This window comes from Myxocyprinus asiaticus, chromosome 19 (genome assembly GCF_019703515.2).
Source record: "Myxocyprinus asiaticus isolate MX2 ecotype Aquarium Trade chromosome 19, UBuf_Myxa_2, whole genome shotgun sequence".
Lineage (NCBI taxonomy): Eukaryota > Metazoa > Chordata > Actinopteri > Cypriniformes > Catostomidae > Myxocyprinus > Myxocyprinus asiaticus.
Genome location: NC_059362.1, coordinates 48160968 through 48180967, shown reverse-complemented (window position 1 = coordinate 48180967; position 20000 = coordinate 48160968). Strand labels below are relative to the sequence as shown.

Here is a 20000-nt window from a genome sequence, read left to right as displayed (position 1 = left end):
AATTTATTGCAGAGTTATAGATTTTGAGAAATGTTTCTGAGAAATGTTTCTGGTTCCGGAAGGCCTAACTAAAGCATCCTAATTGTGAGTTGATGGATAAATTAGGTGTATGACTGGCTAAATAGATGAGTCTTTAGTCTAGACTTAAACTGAGTGAGAGTGTCTGCATCTCGAACAGTGTTAGGCAGACTATTCCATAGTTTAGGAGCCAAATAGGAAAAGGATCTACCTCCTTTTGTGGATTTTGATATTCCAGGAACTATTAACTATTAATATTGAGATCGTAATGAACGTGATGGAATATAGCATGGTAGGCCACTTAAGAACTGTGAATGAATATTATATTTATGTAGTGCTTTTTTCTGACACTACACTCAAAGCGCTTTACACAGTGAACAGGGGACTCTCCTCAACCTCCACTAGTGTGCAGCATCCACATGGATGATGTGACGACAGCCATAGTGCGCCAGTACACTCACCACACACCAGCTATTGGTGGAGAGGAGAGAGAGTAGAGTTATAGAGCCAATTAATGGATGGCCATGATTGAGGAGCTAGACCATTCAAAGCTTTGTATGTAGTTAACAGAATTTTAAAATTAATATGAAATTTATCAGGTATCCTATGTAACAGCAATATAATAGGGCTAATATGATCATATTTTTTGGTTCTGGTCAGCACTCTGGCAGCTGCATTTTGAACCAATTGAAGTTTATTTATTGATCTTGCTGGACATCCTCCCAGTAATGCATTACAATAATCTAGTCTTGAGGTCATGAACGTATGAATTAGTTTTTCAGCATCAGCAACAGAAAGCATGTGTCGTAACTTAGCAATATTTCTCAGGTAAAAGAATGCTGTTCTACAAACACTGGAAATTTGTTTTTCAAAGTACATATTGGTATAAAAAATAACACCTATGGTCTTCGCTGTTGAAGACGATTTAACAGTACATCCATCGAGAGTCAAATTAGATTTTAGCAGCTTATTTTTAGAGGTTTTTGGTCCAATAATTAGTACCTCTGTTTTGTCGGAATTGAGTAGAAGGACATTTTTGGCCATCCAATCTTTGATTTCATTGATACACTCTGCTAATTTGGAGAATTGTGAAATTTCATCAGGTTTAGAAGAAATATAAAGTTGGGTATCGTTGGCATAACAGTGGAAACATATTCCATGATTCCTGATAATATCTCCCAGGGGAAGCATATATAAGGAGAAAAGCAGAGGCCCTAAAACTGATCCCTGTGGCACTCCATACTGAACTTTTGTTTGATTTGACAATTCCTCGTTTACACATATAAAGTGGTAGCGGTCTAATAAATAGGACCTTAACCATGCTAATGCAAGTACACAAATGCCAACATAATTCTCCAGCCTATTCAAGAGAATGTCGTGATCTATGGTGTCAAAGGCAGCACTAAAATATAAAAGCACTAGAAGAGAAATGCAGCCGCAATCAGATGATAAGAGCAAGACATTTGTAACTCTGATAAGTGCAGTCTCTGTACTGTGATGGGGCCTAAATCCTGACTGAAATTGTTCATATATACCATTTCTCTGTAGAAATTAACATAGGTTAGTGTTAGGGTTAGGGTCTAGCATTTTTTAAATAAATGGGAGATTTAAAATCAGTCTATAATTAGCCAATTCTCCAGGATCAAGTTGTGGCTTCTTAATAAGTGGTTTGATAACTGCCATTTTAAAGTTTCTTGGGACATGTCCTAAGGATAGTGAGGAGTTAATAATATTAAGAAGAGGTTCTGAGATTACAGGGAATACCTCTTTTAAGATCTTAGTTGGTATTTGATCTAACAAACATGTTGTGGCTTTTGATTTTTTGATAAGTTTTGTTAGCTCTTCATGACCTATGACAGCGAAGGATTGAAGTTGCTCGTGAGGAAAATTATGAGACACTGTTTTCTGAGGTGCTGTGACAGATGACTGCATGATTCCAATTTTATATCTGATGTTCCCTATCTGTCACTCACTTGACGTTGTGTTGATGTAGTGACACTAGCCAGCTCCTTTAATACCGTATTGCCGGGCGAGTGGCATACAAATTCCACTCGCCAATTCCCGTTGGCTTTTTCTCAAAGATCAGAGGTGTTTGGGGCTCCCAAGGGTGACCCCTAGTGTCACTACATTGACACAACGTCTCGTTCCCTCCATCAGGGAACGGAGGTTACGAAAGTAACCAGGACAATTTCTATTTATCAGTAAAGAAATTCATGAAGTCATCACTATTGTGATGCAATGGAATATCTGGTTCAGTCGAGGCTTTATTCCTAACCTATTTATCCACAGTACTGAATAAACATCTAGGATTGTTGAGGATATTTTCTATGAGTTTGCTAAAATATGCTGACCTGGCAGCTTTTAGTGCCTGTCTATAGCTACAGACACTATCCTTCCATGCACCGCAAAATACCTCTAATTTTGTATTCTTCCACTTGCGCTCCATTTTCCGAGCTGCTCTCTTGAGAGCATGATTGTGATCATTGTACCATGGTGTGGGGCTTTTTTCTTGAATTTTCTTTAATCAAAGGGGGGCGACACTATCAAGAGTGCTAGAGAAGACTGTATTTATATTTTCTGTTATTTCATCAAGTTCTTCTAGACTTTTTGGCTTAATGAGTATGTGAGATAAATCTAGAAGATTATTAGTGAAGCTATCTTTAGTGGTTGAAACAATAGTTCTACCTGAACGATAGCATGGTGTAGATTGAGTGACATTTGCTGATCGCAGCAAACAAGAGACGAGGTAATGATCTGAGATGTCATCACTCTGCCGCAGAATTTCTATAGTATCAACATCAACTCCATATGACAGAATTAAATCTATCGTATGATTACGGCGATGAGCTGGTTCTGCCACATTTTGTCTGACTCCAAGAGAGTTGAGAATATCAATAAATGCTAATCCCAATGTGTCATTTTCATTATCAGTGTGAATGTTGAAGTCACCAACAATTAAAGCTCTATCTACAGTAACTACTAGATCTGATAGAAAATTTGCAAATTCACCAAAGAAATCAGAATAAGGCCCGGGTGATCTATATACTGTAGCAAGGGCAAAAGATGACAGAGATTTTTTATTTATATCTGACGGTGTCACATTAAGCATTATTAGTTCAAAAGACTTAGACTTACTTCCTGTCCTCCAAAACACCAAAAACGTCACTGTAAATTGTAGCAACACCTCCTCCACGACCCTTCAGACGAGGCTCATGTTTATAACAATAACCTGGGGGAGTAGATTCATTTAAACGAATATATTCATCTGGTTTAAGCCAGGTTTCAGTCAAACAGAGCACATCCAAAATATGATCTGTAATAATTTCATTTACAGTTAGTGCTCTGGTAGAAAGAGATCTAATGTTTAGTAGCTCTACCTTTATATGATGTTTATCTTAAATTTTTTAGTTTTTTTCAAGTTTGACCTTAATCACATTTTTTCTAAATGATTTAGTGAGGGGTTTGTGTTTGGTAGTTCGGGGAACAGACACAGTCTCTATATGATATCTAGGTGATACAGTCTCTATGTGTTGTAGTTTATGTGACCTGTGTGACATCTCAAGGCAGCTAGCAGATGTTCGGATTAACCAGTTTGTCTGCTTCCTGACCTGGGCCCCAGTTAGTCAAATACTATCATTATTAAGACTATGAGCCAAATTACTAGAGAGGAGAGAGGCACCTTCCCTGGAGGGATGGAGTCCGTCTCTCTTTAGCAGGTCAGGACTACCCCAAAAACTCTTCCAATTGTCTATAAATCCTATGCTATTCTCCGGACACCGCTCAGATATCCAGCCGTTCAGTGACACTAATCTACTATAAACCTCGTCACCATGACAAGCACGGAGGGGACCAGAGCATATTACAGTGTCTGACATCATTTTTGCAAGTTCACACACTTCTTTAACATGATCTTTAGTGATCTCCGACTGGTGAAGCCAGACATTGTTAGTGCAAACATGAATAACAATTTTAGAAAATCTACGTTTAGCATTAGCTAGCACTTATAAATTTGATCTGATGTCAGACTCCCGAGCCCCTGAAATGCATTTTACAATGGTGGCTGGAGGCTTTATTTCCACGTTCCTTACAATAGAATCACCAATAACTAGGGCTCTTTCAACATGATTCTCAGTGCGTGCATCACTGATTGGGGAGAATCGATTAGAAATCCTAACAGGAATGGGAGAGTGGTGTCGCTTTGCTGAGCGAGTATGCTGCCGAGACGTCACCCAAATGCCCTGCTGCGGGGGTTCAAGAGCCGGAACCAAAGTGTGTGTGTTGCTTGCTGTACTACCCACATCCAAAGTATTTCTCACTGACCTCCACTAGCGTTTGGATGCATGTCTCTAACTCATTAACCTTCTCCATCAGCCTGACTAATTCCTTACATTTATCACATGTAAATCCCTCATTGCTGATGGAAGAAGCTATAGTAAACATGTGGCATGCAATGCAGGAAGAAATAACATGAGCAGATGCCATGACTTACCACAATTGTTTGTTGTTGTTGTTATGGTTGTTCTTGAGCAGTGAGGGTTTGAGATCGATGCGGTTCATGATCAGCAGATGTTTGAGGCTGATGCAATAATCCGTGTAAAACACAGAGGAGAAAACGAATGCACGCAGCTGAGACACGAGATGCGGACAAGCGTAAAAAAGAAAAGAAAAAAGAGAGAAACGGGAGCACGCGGTAAAATACACGCAGTTGAAACAGTAGAAAAGTGTTAAAAAATGAAGCACGTGGTAAAAGGATAAAATGACGAACATATAAGAAAAAGCAATGCTAAGCAGGCTAGCAAGTTACAAACACAGACTCGTGCAGCATGCCAGAAAGTAGTTACTAATAAGTAACTATTGGTACTTTATTAGTAACTACAGTAGCGTTTAGTGCTGTACACTAGCAGTGCGTTCTTGTTTATAAAATGGCTTGATATTGTGTGGTCTTGTGTGCATTACTCCATGTGTCCATGTCAGGTCAGGAGTTATATGGGGGTACTAAGGAGTCTTAATCCGGCCCTGTCTATATTACAGACACTATGACGTTAGCTGAAAAGAAAGTCGTTTCTGAGACGGAGTGAGTTCTAAGAACAAAACTCCAATAATCAGCAATGTCTCAAACTGCGCTTAAAGTCTGTAATCAAGAGTCAGAGATCTCAATATGACCTCAAATATTTATCATTGAATTCTCCAAATAATCTAAACTATTTCTCCAGATATATAAAAGAACAACCGCTGAGGGATATAAAGTTCCTCTGATCTTTTGTCCATTCAAGCCTTTTCATTGATCAAATAACAAAATCAGTATACTCATAGCAGTTTACTCTCAAATGCTAAGAGTTTCTGTGTAATGTGTGCAGGGATTGGAGGGATTATGGGCAAGTGGACGGCGCATGATGAAACCTGTGACCTACATGAGGAGGGACGTCTTCAAAATGTGATTACAAAGACTAGAGGAAGCTTATGGACTCCTGGGACACACAGTTCAGAGAGAGAAAGGATTGTACAGGGTAGTCAGATGGGAATAAAGGCTTTTAGTGAGATGTTAGAGAAAGTGAACACACACATCATCTAAATGTCACTTTACACAGCTTTTAGAGAGCAGAATACTACAGATGATGCAGATTGTAAAAGAGGAATTATTGAGCAAAGTTTAAAAAATCAAGGCAACATGATGCAGTAAGATTTTTGCATTCTCTCAATCAGTTAAAGCTTGTTTAGTCAGTTTGAATTTGTTTGTTCACTAAATGCAAAATACTTTGTTCATACAGTAAAGTCTAGTCGAGACTACTACAGATTTCTTGTTCAGTAAATTATTGATTTTCTTTTATTCTGTCACCATATCAGTCTTATATATGGTTTTATATTACTTTTATCCTCCTGAGACCCCCGCGTGACGGCCGTGTGCATTTTTTATTTCCCTTTTTGATTTGTAACTAGTAGCACCTAATAAACAAGCAAAAAATAATAATAATTTCTAGACCAAATAGTTTTTATAAAAATGTATGTTCTCATGTGGACAGTGAGACTACGCTGTGAAATTTTAAATAATACCAAGCTATAGAAAGTCAGATTTTTTTTCATCAAATTGTTCATTATGTTTCCAGGAGTGTTGATTATTCATGTTTTTGAGAAGTTACAGACATTACATCAGAAATTAGCATAATTAATTCAGATTCAAAGTAATGTCCAGCATCATCCAATCACTGTCAATCATGTTAAAATAAAATGATACATTATAAATTCTGAATCTATGTACTGATTATCATTGTCACATGTCTGTCAAACATGTTGAGTGATCCAAACATCATCTGCAGCCTGAAACTGAACTTTTGATCAGATTTTAGGAGTGAATGCACTTAACTGCATAGAGAGCTATAGGATGCTCCCTTGCTCCCTATTTAGTGAAGTTCACCCAGGGCGCCATACAAGCTAGAACCGCCACTGATTTTACCACAGTTAAAGGAGTTTTAAACACTACACCTGATGTTGTATTTCCATAATGTGAGATAACTGGGACTTGATTGTATCTCTGGCAAATTGATTGGCAGGTGTAAAGTGGGCGTGTCATATCAGAATGAAACCAGACATGAATCCAAGTTTGAAGTGGATTGTGGAGTACTACTGACCCCCTTGAGTCTATTTGACTATTGGATAACAACATTAACTAGATGACATCAGCAGAAAAGGTAAGTAGTATTACTTTATTTTGATGAAAGATTTTTCTTTAGAATAACATGCATTGATGGATCATTCACAATAAGACTAGTAACATCAAAGTAAATAGAGTCAGTTTTGAATTCATGTTGACTTTAGCTGTGATAAATGATCTGTAATGTACATTCTCAAGAGGAGAACTGCTTTAATAATCTCAGTCATTTTAATTATCATTAGGGATGCACCGATATATCGGCTGCCAATATTTATCGGCCAATTATTGATCAAATTAAAATCATCGGCATATCGGTTATAAGCATGAAAATGCTGATGGATGATTTATAGTTAATTAGTAATACACTTATTCTTACACTGAAAACTCTGAATTTAAATGCACAATCCAGAAATAGTAATAGCCACAATATGTAGAAGGGTTGGCACTCCTAAGAACATGTAATATTTAATTTGTATCCTTTCTCTTTCTTATGTCAATGTGGAAAAACTGCCATAAACAGACATGACAACTGTGAAAATGGCATTTACCTATAGGCTACATGATGAGGAAAACCATACAAAACACTTTGAAACCAGCAGAATTTGACTTCTGAGATATCCATTAATGCTGAATGATTGATTTAGTTAAGATTGAAATCATAGTATGGCCTTGTGCGATTGCTTAACCTTAAAAGGCAGCGTTTCTGCATTCAGTGCTTCAGTCAGCGCTGTGTGAGCAAACGGCGCCCTCTAGAGGTCTGGATGACATTAACTATTATACCACTATAATAAAGGATTTAAAAGGGGGTTTTGTTCCTTATGGTTGAAACTTCTGTATTTTTCCATGATGTGGTTGACATTTCCATGGAATTGCCCAACATATGCATAGTATGAATTTGTAATGTTCTATTATATACAGTACATGCATGTAAAATGTCAATTCTGTTGTTTTGAACTGCAAAAACAGAAGTGCAAAAATGTTGAAATTTCATATCAATCATAATTTTATCATATTTAGTTTCATATTTAATTTGTATCTTCTATTTATCTTTCACTTTGGCTCTCTTTAAAATGTTGGCCTGTCATGTGATCAACAGATCCAATCCATGTTCATTGGAAATGATTTATTGTTAGAACAGTAAAAAAAAAAAGCTTTTGAACCTCTTTGTACATTTTTAAAACATAATTCCAAAGTTTGGAATTATGATCTGATGACAAAATAAGGTGAGTGGCAAAAAATCAGTATCGTGTCGGTCTATGGATTTTGTTAAAATCGGTATCGTATCGGCCAGAAATGTTCATCAGTGCACCCCTAGTTATCATGCATTCAAACAGTCTTACTAGTGTCTCCTCTGAGAGCGTCTGCATTGATCAGTGACGCGTCTGCTGTAGCGTTCAATCGACACACGTCATCAATACACGCGGCACCGATCGCCCTGCGGCCCAGAGGAAGAGCGCAATCGAGACCTGCCGTTCTGTTTGTCCTCACACCATCTGTCACCGACGCACACTCTCAACAGTTTCCTGCTTACAGGACACGCCCCACGACTATTCTGGGCCCCCATTCACAAATGTCATATCGCACACACACACACACACCGTTGCAGCTGTCAGTAAAATTAACAGGACAACAGCCTTACTGCAGATCAGACGTCAATCATTCACAGGATGAAGATTCAGGTAACGCTCACGTCGTTAAACAATGTTAAAGTTTACTGGGTCTGAGACGTCACATGTTGTTCTCATGTGTGTGCTGATTATAGTTCATCTGTATATTTAGACCGGTGAGTTTGAGACACATCAACAATCATGTGACCAAAGTCCAAAATTAACAGCCACATCTGCCAATAGCTGAAAGAAGAAAATGTAATGACCATAAATACTTTTTAAATATTAAACTGTAAAACTACCATGAAACTGTATTCTGCATTAACTTCATTGAAATATATCAAGCTGGTGTCATGACAACAGTACAAGATGGAAAATCGTAAATCGAAACCCTCACCCTTTTTGTGAGAAGTTGTCTCATATAAAAACATTCAACTTTTAATCTAATAGAGAAAAATAAACGAAACAACGAACAACATTATTAAATTCCAACCCCTAACCCAAACTCTAACCCTAACTGTGATTTTTCATAGGAAAAAAACAGAATAAAACATCAGTGTTTAGAACGAGACGTGTGAAGTGTATCACGGGTTATTGACACACATCATCATCATGTGTATTGCATAAATAAATATGGAATGAGTAACTAAATTTGTTCACAGATGTTTCCTTTCTTAAAATAAAGTGTTGGACAGAAGGTGTTTTGAGATTTGAAATTCTGTTTGCTGATTGGTTGGTCTTCATGGGAATAAAAGTGTGACGAGGAGGAGGGCGGGGCCGGGACATGAGTCCGCATGGCCGGCCCCCAATCGGGCTAATCAGCCGAGGAGAGGGATAAATGCAGCTGGATGCGGCAGTTCGAGAGAGAGAGAGAGAGGAATGGCCGCCGTCTGCGAGGGGCGGAGGGGCTCGCTGCTGGCCGCCAAAACGTGAAGCGGCTGTCGTCCGCCAGAGGATGGAGGAGTGGTCGAGGACCAGGCGATGGCATGTCGGTGAACCGGCGATCAATTTGTTTTATTTTAATGAAAACTTAAACAAAAACACACAAACATAAACACACACGGCAGCTGCATGTGGCTCTCTCTCCAACTGCCTTATCCCTCTCCTCAGCTGATTAGCCCGATTGGGGGCCGGCTATGCGGACTCGAGGCCCGGCCCGCCCTCCTCCTCGTCACAAAAAGTTAAACAATATCTTACGATTTTGCAGTCTAAAGCCCAGTTTGGACGGGATTATTAAATGGTCATGTCAGTAATTTTTACAGACTGCATGTTTCTGCACCAGTAAAAATAACAGTGTATTTCATCTATTAGAGGTACACTGATACAGTCATGGGAAAAAGAAAGTACACCCTCCTTGTATTCTGTGGTTTTACGAATCAGGACATAATAAAAATCATCTGGTCCTGAGCAGGTCTTAAAATTAGGTAAATTCAACCTCAGATGAACAACCACACATGACATATTACACCGTGTCATGATTTATTTAACAAAAATAAAGCCAAAATGGAGAATCCATGTGTGAAAAACTAAGTACACCCTTTCTGCTTCCATAGGAATTAAGAGGTTAGTAGTAGCTAGGTGCTGCTAATCAAATGCCCAAGCACACCAGCAAATCTACAACAGATGGCTGAAAAAGAAAATAATCAAGGAGATGCAATGGCCCAGTCCAAGTCTAGACCTCAACCCGATTGAAATGCTGCGGCGGGACATTAAGAGAGCTGTGCATAAACAAATGCCCTCAAACCTCAATGAACTGAAGCTACGTTGTAAAGAAGAGTGGGTCAGAATTCCTCCACAACGATGTGAGAGACCGATAAAGTCATACAGAAAACGATTACTTGAAGTTCTTGCTGCTAAAGGTCATTCTACAAGCTATTGAATCATAAGGTGTACTTAGTTTTTCACACATGGATTCTCCATTTTGGTTTTATTTTTGTTAAATAAATCATGACACGGTGTAATATGTCATGTGTGGTTGTTCATCTGAGGTTGTATTTACCTAATTTTAAGACCTGCTAAGGACCAGATGATTTTTATTATGTCCTGATACGTAAAACCATAGAATACAAGGAGGGTGTACTTTCTTTTTCCCATGACTGGTTTTAACAATTAATCGGTGCCGATAGTTGCTTTTTGGAATGATCTGTTATCTGCAAAAATCTATGCTGATAGTTGCTGATGTTTTTTGTTTGTTTGTTTTCTTCATTTATTTGTGTTCCTCTGTGGCCGGCACTGGAGGATTTTGTAGTTATAACGGCTTATCACGAAGAGATTTCCTATACCTAAATCTTTATCACTGACTATGGAAGAACAGTATATTCTGGGCAATTTTCAAAACAAACAGCAAATTGTATTTGCAAATGTGTTTTATTTTTGTGGACGCATACATTTTGACAATCCAAATGCAATTGCGAATCGCGTATTATGTTTGTGTTTTTGTTTACACTGATGTACAATGTCTGCCAAATTTCAAATGAAAAAGCAAGGTCCATTTGCAATTGCATTTCCCATGTCTTATGGGTCATGAGCCTGTCCTATCGAAATAGCAAAAGCAATTACCCCATTTGCTATTTTACTTCCTCTGCGTCCCGAATGGGCCTGCCAGAATTCAAATGGAAATGCAATTCTCTTTGCACTTGCATTTCTGATGCCTTACACAGACACCTGTCAATCAGTGTTGGGGGTGGGAGTTTATACTGTGGGCGTGTTTTTAGTTGGAAGTGAAAGTCACAATCGATCGCATTTTAGAGCGCCTTGCTGTCTTTTATCTCTTACCAGTCAACATGTATTTTGTTCTTTTAATATAATTGTACTTTCTTTATTTGAACTATACGTTTTATCTGCACTTTATATTGCAAAAAGTATTTATTTTTATATATTTTTGCACAGTGCTCTACTACTCTACTATAATGTTATGAAATGTGTTACATTACATGATATAGTGGAACATACAGCAAGATGTGAAACATCGGATAAGTTGATTAATCATTGATTAATAGTTCACTAAGATTAAATCTACAGATTATTATCAAAATAGTTACTCTAGATATTTCAGCATTTCTTTTCCACATAGTAATTTAAAACTATAATTAAGCACGATTTATTTCCCTAATCTAAAGCGCTTATCCACTCATCTCTGTTAACAAGATTTGGTCTAGTATCAAAGTTAAAATTCATTTTAAAAAGTTTACATAATTGCAGATCCGTATCAGATTAAAGAAGCTTTATTTACATGATAAACATAAGTTAGCATTGGCAAAACATTATCCAATATTATGCATACAACACGTCAAATGCTGCAATTTAATTTAGATGGTTCAATTATTCTTGATGTACAAGCTCTTCTAATTGTTTCATTGTTCTTTTTCCTCTTTAATTTCTGTAATACACTGTGTAGGATTTTCTTGGCATTAACAATAATAATTTATATATATATATAACAGCTCAAGATAACGCTGGTTGTTGTGTTTGAACTGATGCATATTTTTCTCGAGCATCTTATGCTGTCGGGTGTTTATTGACCCGTGCAAAAGAGAAAGAAACAAACTTTTTTTGTTAGGAAAATTAGAAGGTACACAAGCATGTAATTTTGTGATTTGAGCAAAGTGAATGGGGGAAATTTGTATTGAGCCCCACGTTTCAGAACATATTTTATGGGGGGACAAATGAAATTACATAATGTGAAGGGATTGTCCATATTTTTAATTAAAGAGTGTAATATAACATTACCAGATATTTCAATCAATTTCTTCTAATAATCACAGATGCAGTATATGCTTATTGAGGATGGGACGATATATAGAATTTTAATATATTGCGAACCAAAATAAATGAGGAACCATACTGGGCATAACTCGATATTTAGGAATTTGCCACATTGTTTTCTGTCCATGTGATCATAAATGAAATGATCCGTCAAACGTCATAATCTCTCTATCGCTTTTTTCTACACTGTTTACAGAGTTCACACAAGGTCCTTAAAGTGCTTGAATTTAGCTTTTAGAAATGTAAGAACTGGAAAATCACCTTGTTTTGATGAAAAGTGCTTGAGATTAAAACAGATCGTTTCCTCCGTGTAATGTGTGTCCATCAAAGATGAGGCGACTCCGCTTTCATTGAATAATGTCTTAATATCCTTTCTGTTCTTTACAGTCAGATAAAAAATACAAAGTAATATTAATTTTAATCTCACACAGCATGGATGCGCTAAAGAAACCGAGAGATTCTCGTTGATGTTCGTTGAAGCGGAACACTGCTCGTTAAACTCTTAAAGTGACAGTACACTTTTTAGCGTTTCTTATACAGATGAATGTAAACTCAGTGTTATTACTTGTAATTATACACATTATTTCAAACATTAATAGCTCATGTTATTATTATATATATACAAATTCATGATATAATATTCATTAATATAATGTAAAATTTGCTTATTTTTACAAAGTTAAAATGTGATTATAATAATGATGACAAACAAATTATTAAAAAATGTAAAAATCTTCAGGACAGGTTTTGTTCAGTTGTGTTGTTTGTTCTGCACCTGATCAGCCTGAATGTATCTCACTATTTCTGAAAGCTTATATGTTTGTGATCTTTCTTATAGAGAATTATTTATGAGCATTTATTATTTGAACTTTGAGCATTTATATTGTGTATTAAATACATTTATTTTGATGAAAAATTATAATAAGCATTTTGCTCAAACGTTTTTTCAGAAAATGAACCATTGTGTGTAATATTTTTAATCTAAGTGTAATTATATCGAATCGCGTCTCATATCGTATATCGAACCGAATGTGAAATAACCATATCGACCCATCCCTACCAATGCTCATGTTTAATATTTCCTGCATAATTAATCAGCTCATTAAATACATTTTCTGATAGGTCAGTTTACATGTGACAGCGGTGTGTAAATGCTGTAGACACACCCATCTCTGTGATTTTTACAGACATTGCTTGTCCAGTGCGAATCAACGATAAACACACAGATGTCCGCAGTAATAATTCCTTTACAGACATAGGTCGGGAAAACTAATCCTGTCCGAATAGGGCTTTAAACTAATTATTATGAGTTGTCATGACACTATGTTGGAAATATGTATTTTTCCAATGACAAATGAATGACTGAGCCCTTGTATATCATCATTTTCTCTTGTATACTGTATTTAAGTTAAATGAGTGTGCTGCTGAAACATAAACATCAAGATTCATCATTCATTATTTTGTCAGATGTCATTATAACATGAAGTTCTGGAGTTACAACAATAATAAAAGAAATACAGTACTTTTCTTCCTAGACAACCATCTCATGGTACGTTTTCCACTGATTTAAAAGTTGTTATAAAATGCGTAAGATGCAGCCGTCAGTTGTTTTTTCTTTAGTTGATGGTTTATTTGTCTGTGAATCGCTCACATCACTTCCATCAGTGAGGAGAAGATTATCATTCTAACACGGCAATTTAAACCATTTATTATGATGCAATTACAAAAACAAACAAACAAAAAACATTACTTGACAACAAGCCTGTTAGTTTTATTATTTATATTCACATGTGTGGTTCATTTTGGACCCTGCATATAATGCAACATGTAATAAAGAAAATGCATATTTTCCTATATTAATCTGTAAATAAATATTTAACATGCAATAACATCATAGCTCACACACACACACACACACACACACACACACACACACACACTCTGTTAGTTCTGTTTTAAAATGAACTCAATATTCACCATTTGACAGTTAATTAAATCACTTTCATCTTAATCAGTTAAATAATGTTTGACTGGAGCAGAGACAACATTTATAAATCTCTCTGATAAGTTCACACCTACCTTTAAAGTGAGTCTGTTTATTAAGTATTAAACTCAATTGATTTGATGCACATGACACATGATGAAACCTCAAAGACACCTGCAGAACATTTCATAGAAAATCCATCTGTTTATTATTGCAGTGGCTTCTACATGAACAGACAACTGAAATAAATCTCGTTCACTGATCAGCATTTATTTAATACTTGAAAAAGTGAAATCTTCTGAATGGGCATAAAGTCAAAAAGTACCTGATATCAGATTCATTGTTCTTCTTCATGTCAAAGCTGTTGATCACAGATCACCACATATTCCCACAAACTTCCATCAAAGGTGTTTTTAGCAGCAGGATGAGTGTGAATCATGTTGAGTTTCTGTGTGATAGTCTCAATGAAAAACCAGCTGACGCAGTAGACCATCTGATGGACCGGATCACAAACACCATCACCCCACTGCCGGAAATACACCCATAACACTTCCTCTAATGAACCAGATCAACACAACTCCAGCAGCCCATCTTACACCACACCATTGAGAGAGAGACATAGACAGACAGAGAGGGAGAGAGACAGCTGCTACGGTCAGTTAACACGGAGCTTGTGTTTTCAAGACCACATGGTGTCAGTCACTGACACACACACACACCAACACACATGAACACTAAACAGCACTCGAGCTGCAGGGCTGTATGAACACATGAACAGAGGATGTGTCCATTTCTGTCTCGTGAGTGAATCATGATACGAGTCTTGAACTCTCTGTTTCCTTCAAACAGCACATGGAGTCTCTTCTCCTCTGACAACACAAACAAATTCAACATGCAAACTCACATTTCAGTCAAACAACTCATGCAGGAACACAAACATAAGTCGTAAACCCAAGGGAACAAAAGGGAACACAAATGATGTTCATTTGTAAAACTATGAGCTTAAGGAGTTTGAGCAGTTGACATGATGCCACACTCGTTGTTCTGTTTGGCCTGACATAGTGTGAAATAGTGTGAGTACAGTATGGTTGTATGTGATTCCAGATTTAGCCACAGTTTACAAGCAGCAAAATACACCCACTGGAATCTCATCAGTAATAAAGAAGTACCACCACAAAAGAACGATTTTACAGAACAAATAACAACAATTTTACTTAAGAATGCATGTGTAGAAATTCATGGATGGCAAAGGAGGAAGCTGGGACCGGCTTCACACCACACGTAGACATTTATTGCACATAAACTTTTTAGTGTCACACAATAAGGTTTTTCAGCCAAAACATTCACTGCACGTGCACACAAACACATCGTTTAAGCGTCTCTCGCTCCCCGTCTGCTGCTGTCTCCTCTCCTTAAATACTCCCACCGCCCCTCACTGGAACGCGAGACTGGTGTGGCACACAGGTGGAACTCATTCACCGCTTATCTTCCCGGCCTCGCTCTGCCCAGACGCTGCTCGGCCCTGCCCTGCTCGCCACAGCATGCAAGTCATTTATCAAAAATACAAGCTTTATATTTCTGCTTTTAAACCATTCAGTACCAGAACATTCTCACAGTAAATCGGAAATTGTAGGTTGACTTTTCTTTAGCGAAAATCGGTGTGTGCTCTTACGGAAATGCGGTAAGTGTTGTTGGACGTATAGATGTAGTTACTTTTTACAAACAAACGCACTGCTCCGCCACTTCAGGACTCTTTTGGCAGCACAGAAAAGAGCAGCATTCAATGGGCGCTTCACATAAATTGAGCTGAAAATGCCCCAAAAATTCTGTCTGTGGGGTTAAAACACCCTGTTCCATACAGATTATTGGAGGATCGTTGGATCAGGAAAAATATTTGATGTAAATCATGATATTTCAGGGATCACCGTCATTGTTACGGCATCTGCTCTATTAGACCAAATTGATCCGTAGCTGCTGTTGGTGGATTTAAACTTTTCACAAAGAAATCGTACAAACTGTGATCACAAACGGCTGTTTTGAATTTCCAAAGTGCAAAATATGAACTAATGATGATCTATCATGAACAAAACCCATGAAAGGTCAAATGAGAAGAACAGGACCCTGTCTCCATCATCATAGCGCATAGACCTTTTACACAGCAGCGCCATCTTTGATTTTTGACGTACAGTCTCTTCAACGGGTTGTACAGTTGTTTAAAGTGTCTTTGGATCGTTCCACTGATGAGACATTGAAAAAATTACTTTCCAAGCAATTTCAGCAGACAAATAATTCCAAACAACACAAGCTGTGGAAAATGAGATGTGAAAAATGATGATGATGATGATGATAAATGTCTAACCTTCACCATCATCTTCATCATCACATATAGAACATGCAGTCGACTGCGCTCTCAGCTCAGCACTGAAACATTCACACAACATGCACAACCAACACACAAAAAAACAACCAACCGAAACAAATGAGCAGCCAATAAATACATCAGTAACACACATCCTCTTCTGACTCCTGTGGGGGTTTGTTCATCCTCTGTGTTTGTAATGCAGGGTTGTATAAATCACATGTATAATGCATGTGTGCATTCATGTGGCAGCACTGCCCTACTTTACACAGATAAACATGTATGTGCCGTATACCAAGAGTCCTGCCCGACCAGTCCAGACCAGGGATGGGCAACTGGCAGTGTCACTGAATACGGCCCGTTGGACAAGACTGAGGATTGATTTTAGTTAATTGTAAAAGTAATTACATAAAGATTGCGTTCAGTTTATGATGTTATTACAACTATCGACCAGAAGAGGTCGCTTGTTCTCAGCAGACCTGCTGATCACTGTAGTTTTCTAGCATGCAACATCTAACACTTCTTCATCATTTATAAGGTAAATTGAGCATCATTTTACCATAGCTTGTCAGCGAGCTAGTGCGCACTAATGTTAATGTACGCAGGGGAAACCCATGTTTTTGTTTGCCTGGATACGAAATCTGTCATTAAAGATTTTAATTTGATACGCCATTACAACACCACTGATCAAGTGATCAAAGAGACGTACAGTATGAGAGATACGTGCACCAGAGCTGCTCTCCTCACAGATGTAAAGGTTAAAATACAAGGGTAAAAAACATCAAAACTTTTACGAAATATGCGACAGCGCGAGAATCACCAAAGACATTGGAAAATTTAAAGTTTCACTATTTCACTATTGAGTCTTGATTGTTGAAAAGTCTTGCGAATACTGAGAATGTTCTCTGACGCATGGAACTGTTCAGTCTGTGCGTGTGTTACGGGGCTGGTGTGGTGCTGAAATGTTTTGTATTAATGCACTGAAATGTTATGTTCTTGTATCCAGTATTGCTATTGATGATAATATTTGGATTTTGGCAATAATATTTAGATTTGAACTAATACCCATAAGTTGTTTTATGAGGTGGGGTTGAAAATGTTGACAATACGATCCTTGTCTGTTTTCATTTGTGTGTGTCAAATGTACAGACAATGCAAATGAGATTAATTTTCTTGAAAATTTAAGTTTGAAATCTATAACTTGTCAATTGAACATTAATTGGTAGCCTACATTTAAACCGCATGTTTTAGTAAATATGCAAGTTATACAAAATAATTATGTTTTTATAAATATTATTAAATACAAAACTTAATATATTTAACAAAATCTTTAAAAGCACATTGCATTAGTCGTGCATAGATTACCAACAATGAGGAAAATTATTAAGGGGTGAACATTGTGAGTGCATATTTGTAATCCGGCCCCTTGTTAGAAAGGAGAAAAAATGTTGGCCCTTGCCACCTTCAAAGTTGCCCATCCCTGATCTAGACAGAGTCCAGTTCCACATCAGAAAAACCAGACGCTCTGACTGATCAAACTCTGAGCCTATTTCCATGATGTTAAACAGGATGTTTCTTGCTCTGATGTAACACTGTAAAAGAGTTTGATTGTGACACCACGTCAGGGTTCGGGAGTGGAAATGAGGAGGTGGGGAGCAGTGACACGCTTCAGGTCAGGCTTTATTCTCTTGTCTCTTTTGTGTATAGCATAGGTACTTTTTTGTTGCTTTTCATTCAGTCAATAATACACTCACAACATAAACATAAATTTCTTCAGAGCATTCGTCAGATCATAAACACTCAGTAGATCACACGCCAATGCTGTACACTCGTTCCCTCTCTTCCTCTCTGGCGTGTTTTGGCCGGTTTTGAGGCCTCTCCCCGCTATCATTGTAACAAGAAACAGCTGTTAGAAATCATGTTGACGAGCCACACCACTCCCTCTCTCCCGCAAATAGACACACGACCACGCCCCCATCACCACATTGATGTACTGTAAAGCTTATTTACATCTGACTGCCCATATTTACATTTCAATACTTATTGAATTCAGCAACTTGTCTCGACCTGATGAACATGCCAGTGTTGTATTTTACTCTATTTTAACATTCTTCTGGAATTGAACTGCAGACTTTGTTGATTTGACAGTAAAGAACACATTCAGTAGTGACATGAGCGCAGTGTTGCAGCTGTGATCTACATTGGCTGCAGCACTTCAGAATGCATCTACAGCACGTCATGATGAGGTGAGCTCAACACACACAAATTCATAATGCCTCAGATCAACACTGATAAGACTGAGATTACAGCTTCTCTGTGCCAGTGAGAACACACACACATACACATAAGATCGGTTATCTTTGGTTCTAACATGAGTATCTGGCTCTTCTCTTTCCTGTTTCTCTCATTCGGCTCTTCTATTTCCTGTTTCTCTCATCTAGCTTTTCTATTTCCTGTTTCTCACATCCTTAAATTAAAAAACATCTCCGATTCCTCTTTCTCTCTTCTCTCATCGAACTCTCCTATTTCCTGTCTGTATCTATGTGATTGTCTCATCATCAGTGCTGTAATCACACTATGTATCTCTTCTTCTTTTTCACTGAGCATGCAGCTATTTTTACCACAGTATAATTGCATACAACCCATCTGCTGTGGGTAACTCGCCTGGAGTGCAGCATGTCAAGACTCATTTTGCTCATGGTGTTTGGCCTACATACTGCAGGCATGCACATACTCATGAAAACACACAGACACACACTCCCCTGAATCACACACAGATACACACTCATGCTGTTATGCACATTCTCATGTGGTTATATCAGGACACACATACACAGATCATCATTAATGCCCATCACATCTGGTTCTTCTACAAACTGACATTTTGACTAGACTGAACTCAGAACAGCAGATGTACAGATTAAACCAAAGATGTGTTGGTTTCACACAACAGTAACCAACATCATAACATAATTTCAACAGTACAGTATGGTGGAGATGACATCATAGTTTGGGGCTTTACTGCCTCAGAATCTGGATAGCTTTTATCATCAACATAAATGAATTCCCAATTGTATCTGGACCTTTTGCAGAAGAATGTAAAGGGCATCTGTGCACCAACTGAAGCTCCGCAGAAGCTGGATGATGCAAAAGAACAACGACACAAAGCACAGGAGTAACTCGACCACAGAAGAATAAACACACAGTCAGAGTTTTGATCTCAACCTAATTGAGACACTTTCAACTACAGCAAAATAACCAGAGAAACAACCTTGGCTGTGTTTCCCAAAAGCATCGTAAGTCTAAGTAGATCATAGAAACCATTGGCACCAATGGTCTCTACGATCAACTTAAACTTGTGATGCTTTTGGGAAACACAGCCCTGGTCAAGCAAACCAAATACAAATGCAAACATCAAAATGAAGGTGACACTTTAGAACTAATAACAGCAGGTCAGTGGAGTTCTAGATATAAAACGTTTTAACTGACCAAAAATGTGTGTGTCTCAAATGTCTTTATAGACTTTTTAGCACTATATGTATATGTGCTAACTGTGGTATAAGCAGAATAATTGACTCATGACCATTGAATTATTGAAAATTAATGTATATCTGAGTT

The 20000-nt window shown here is 37.6% G+C and overlaps 1 protein-coding gene across 3 annotated transcripts in view; it reads right to left on the bottom strand.

Annotated features, from left to right (window-relative positions):
• The window catches only part of LOC127409626 (serine/threonine-protein kinase PAK 5-like), an 82537-nt gene that overhangs the window by 50900 nt on the left and 11637 nt on the right, over nucleotides 1-20000 (bottom strand). The window contains exon 1 of one of the 3 annotated variants that reach the window (XM_051644318.1): nucleotides 14349-14532. The exons of 1 other annotated variant lie outside the window; for it this stretch is intronic. In XM_051644318.1, coding sequence (XP_051500278.1) covers nucleotides 14349-14364 — 16 coding nt within the window. In that variant the 5' untranslated portion in view covers nucleotides 14365-14532. Of the gene's footprint in view, nucleotides 1-8007; nucleotides 8142-14348; nucleotides 14533-20000 lie in introns of those variants that run through there. One more of the 3 variants, XM_051644320.1, reaches the window with a different exon arrangement.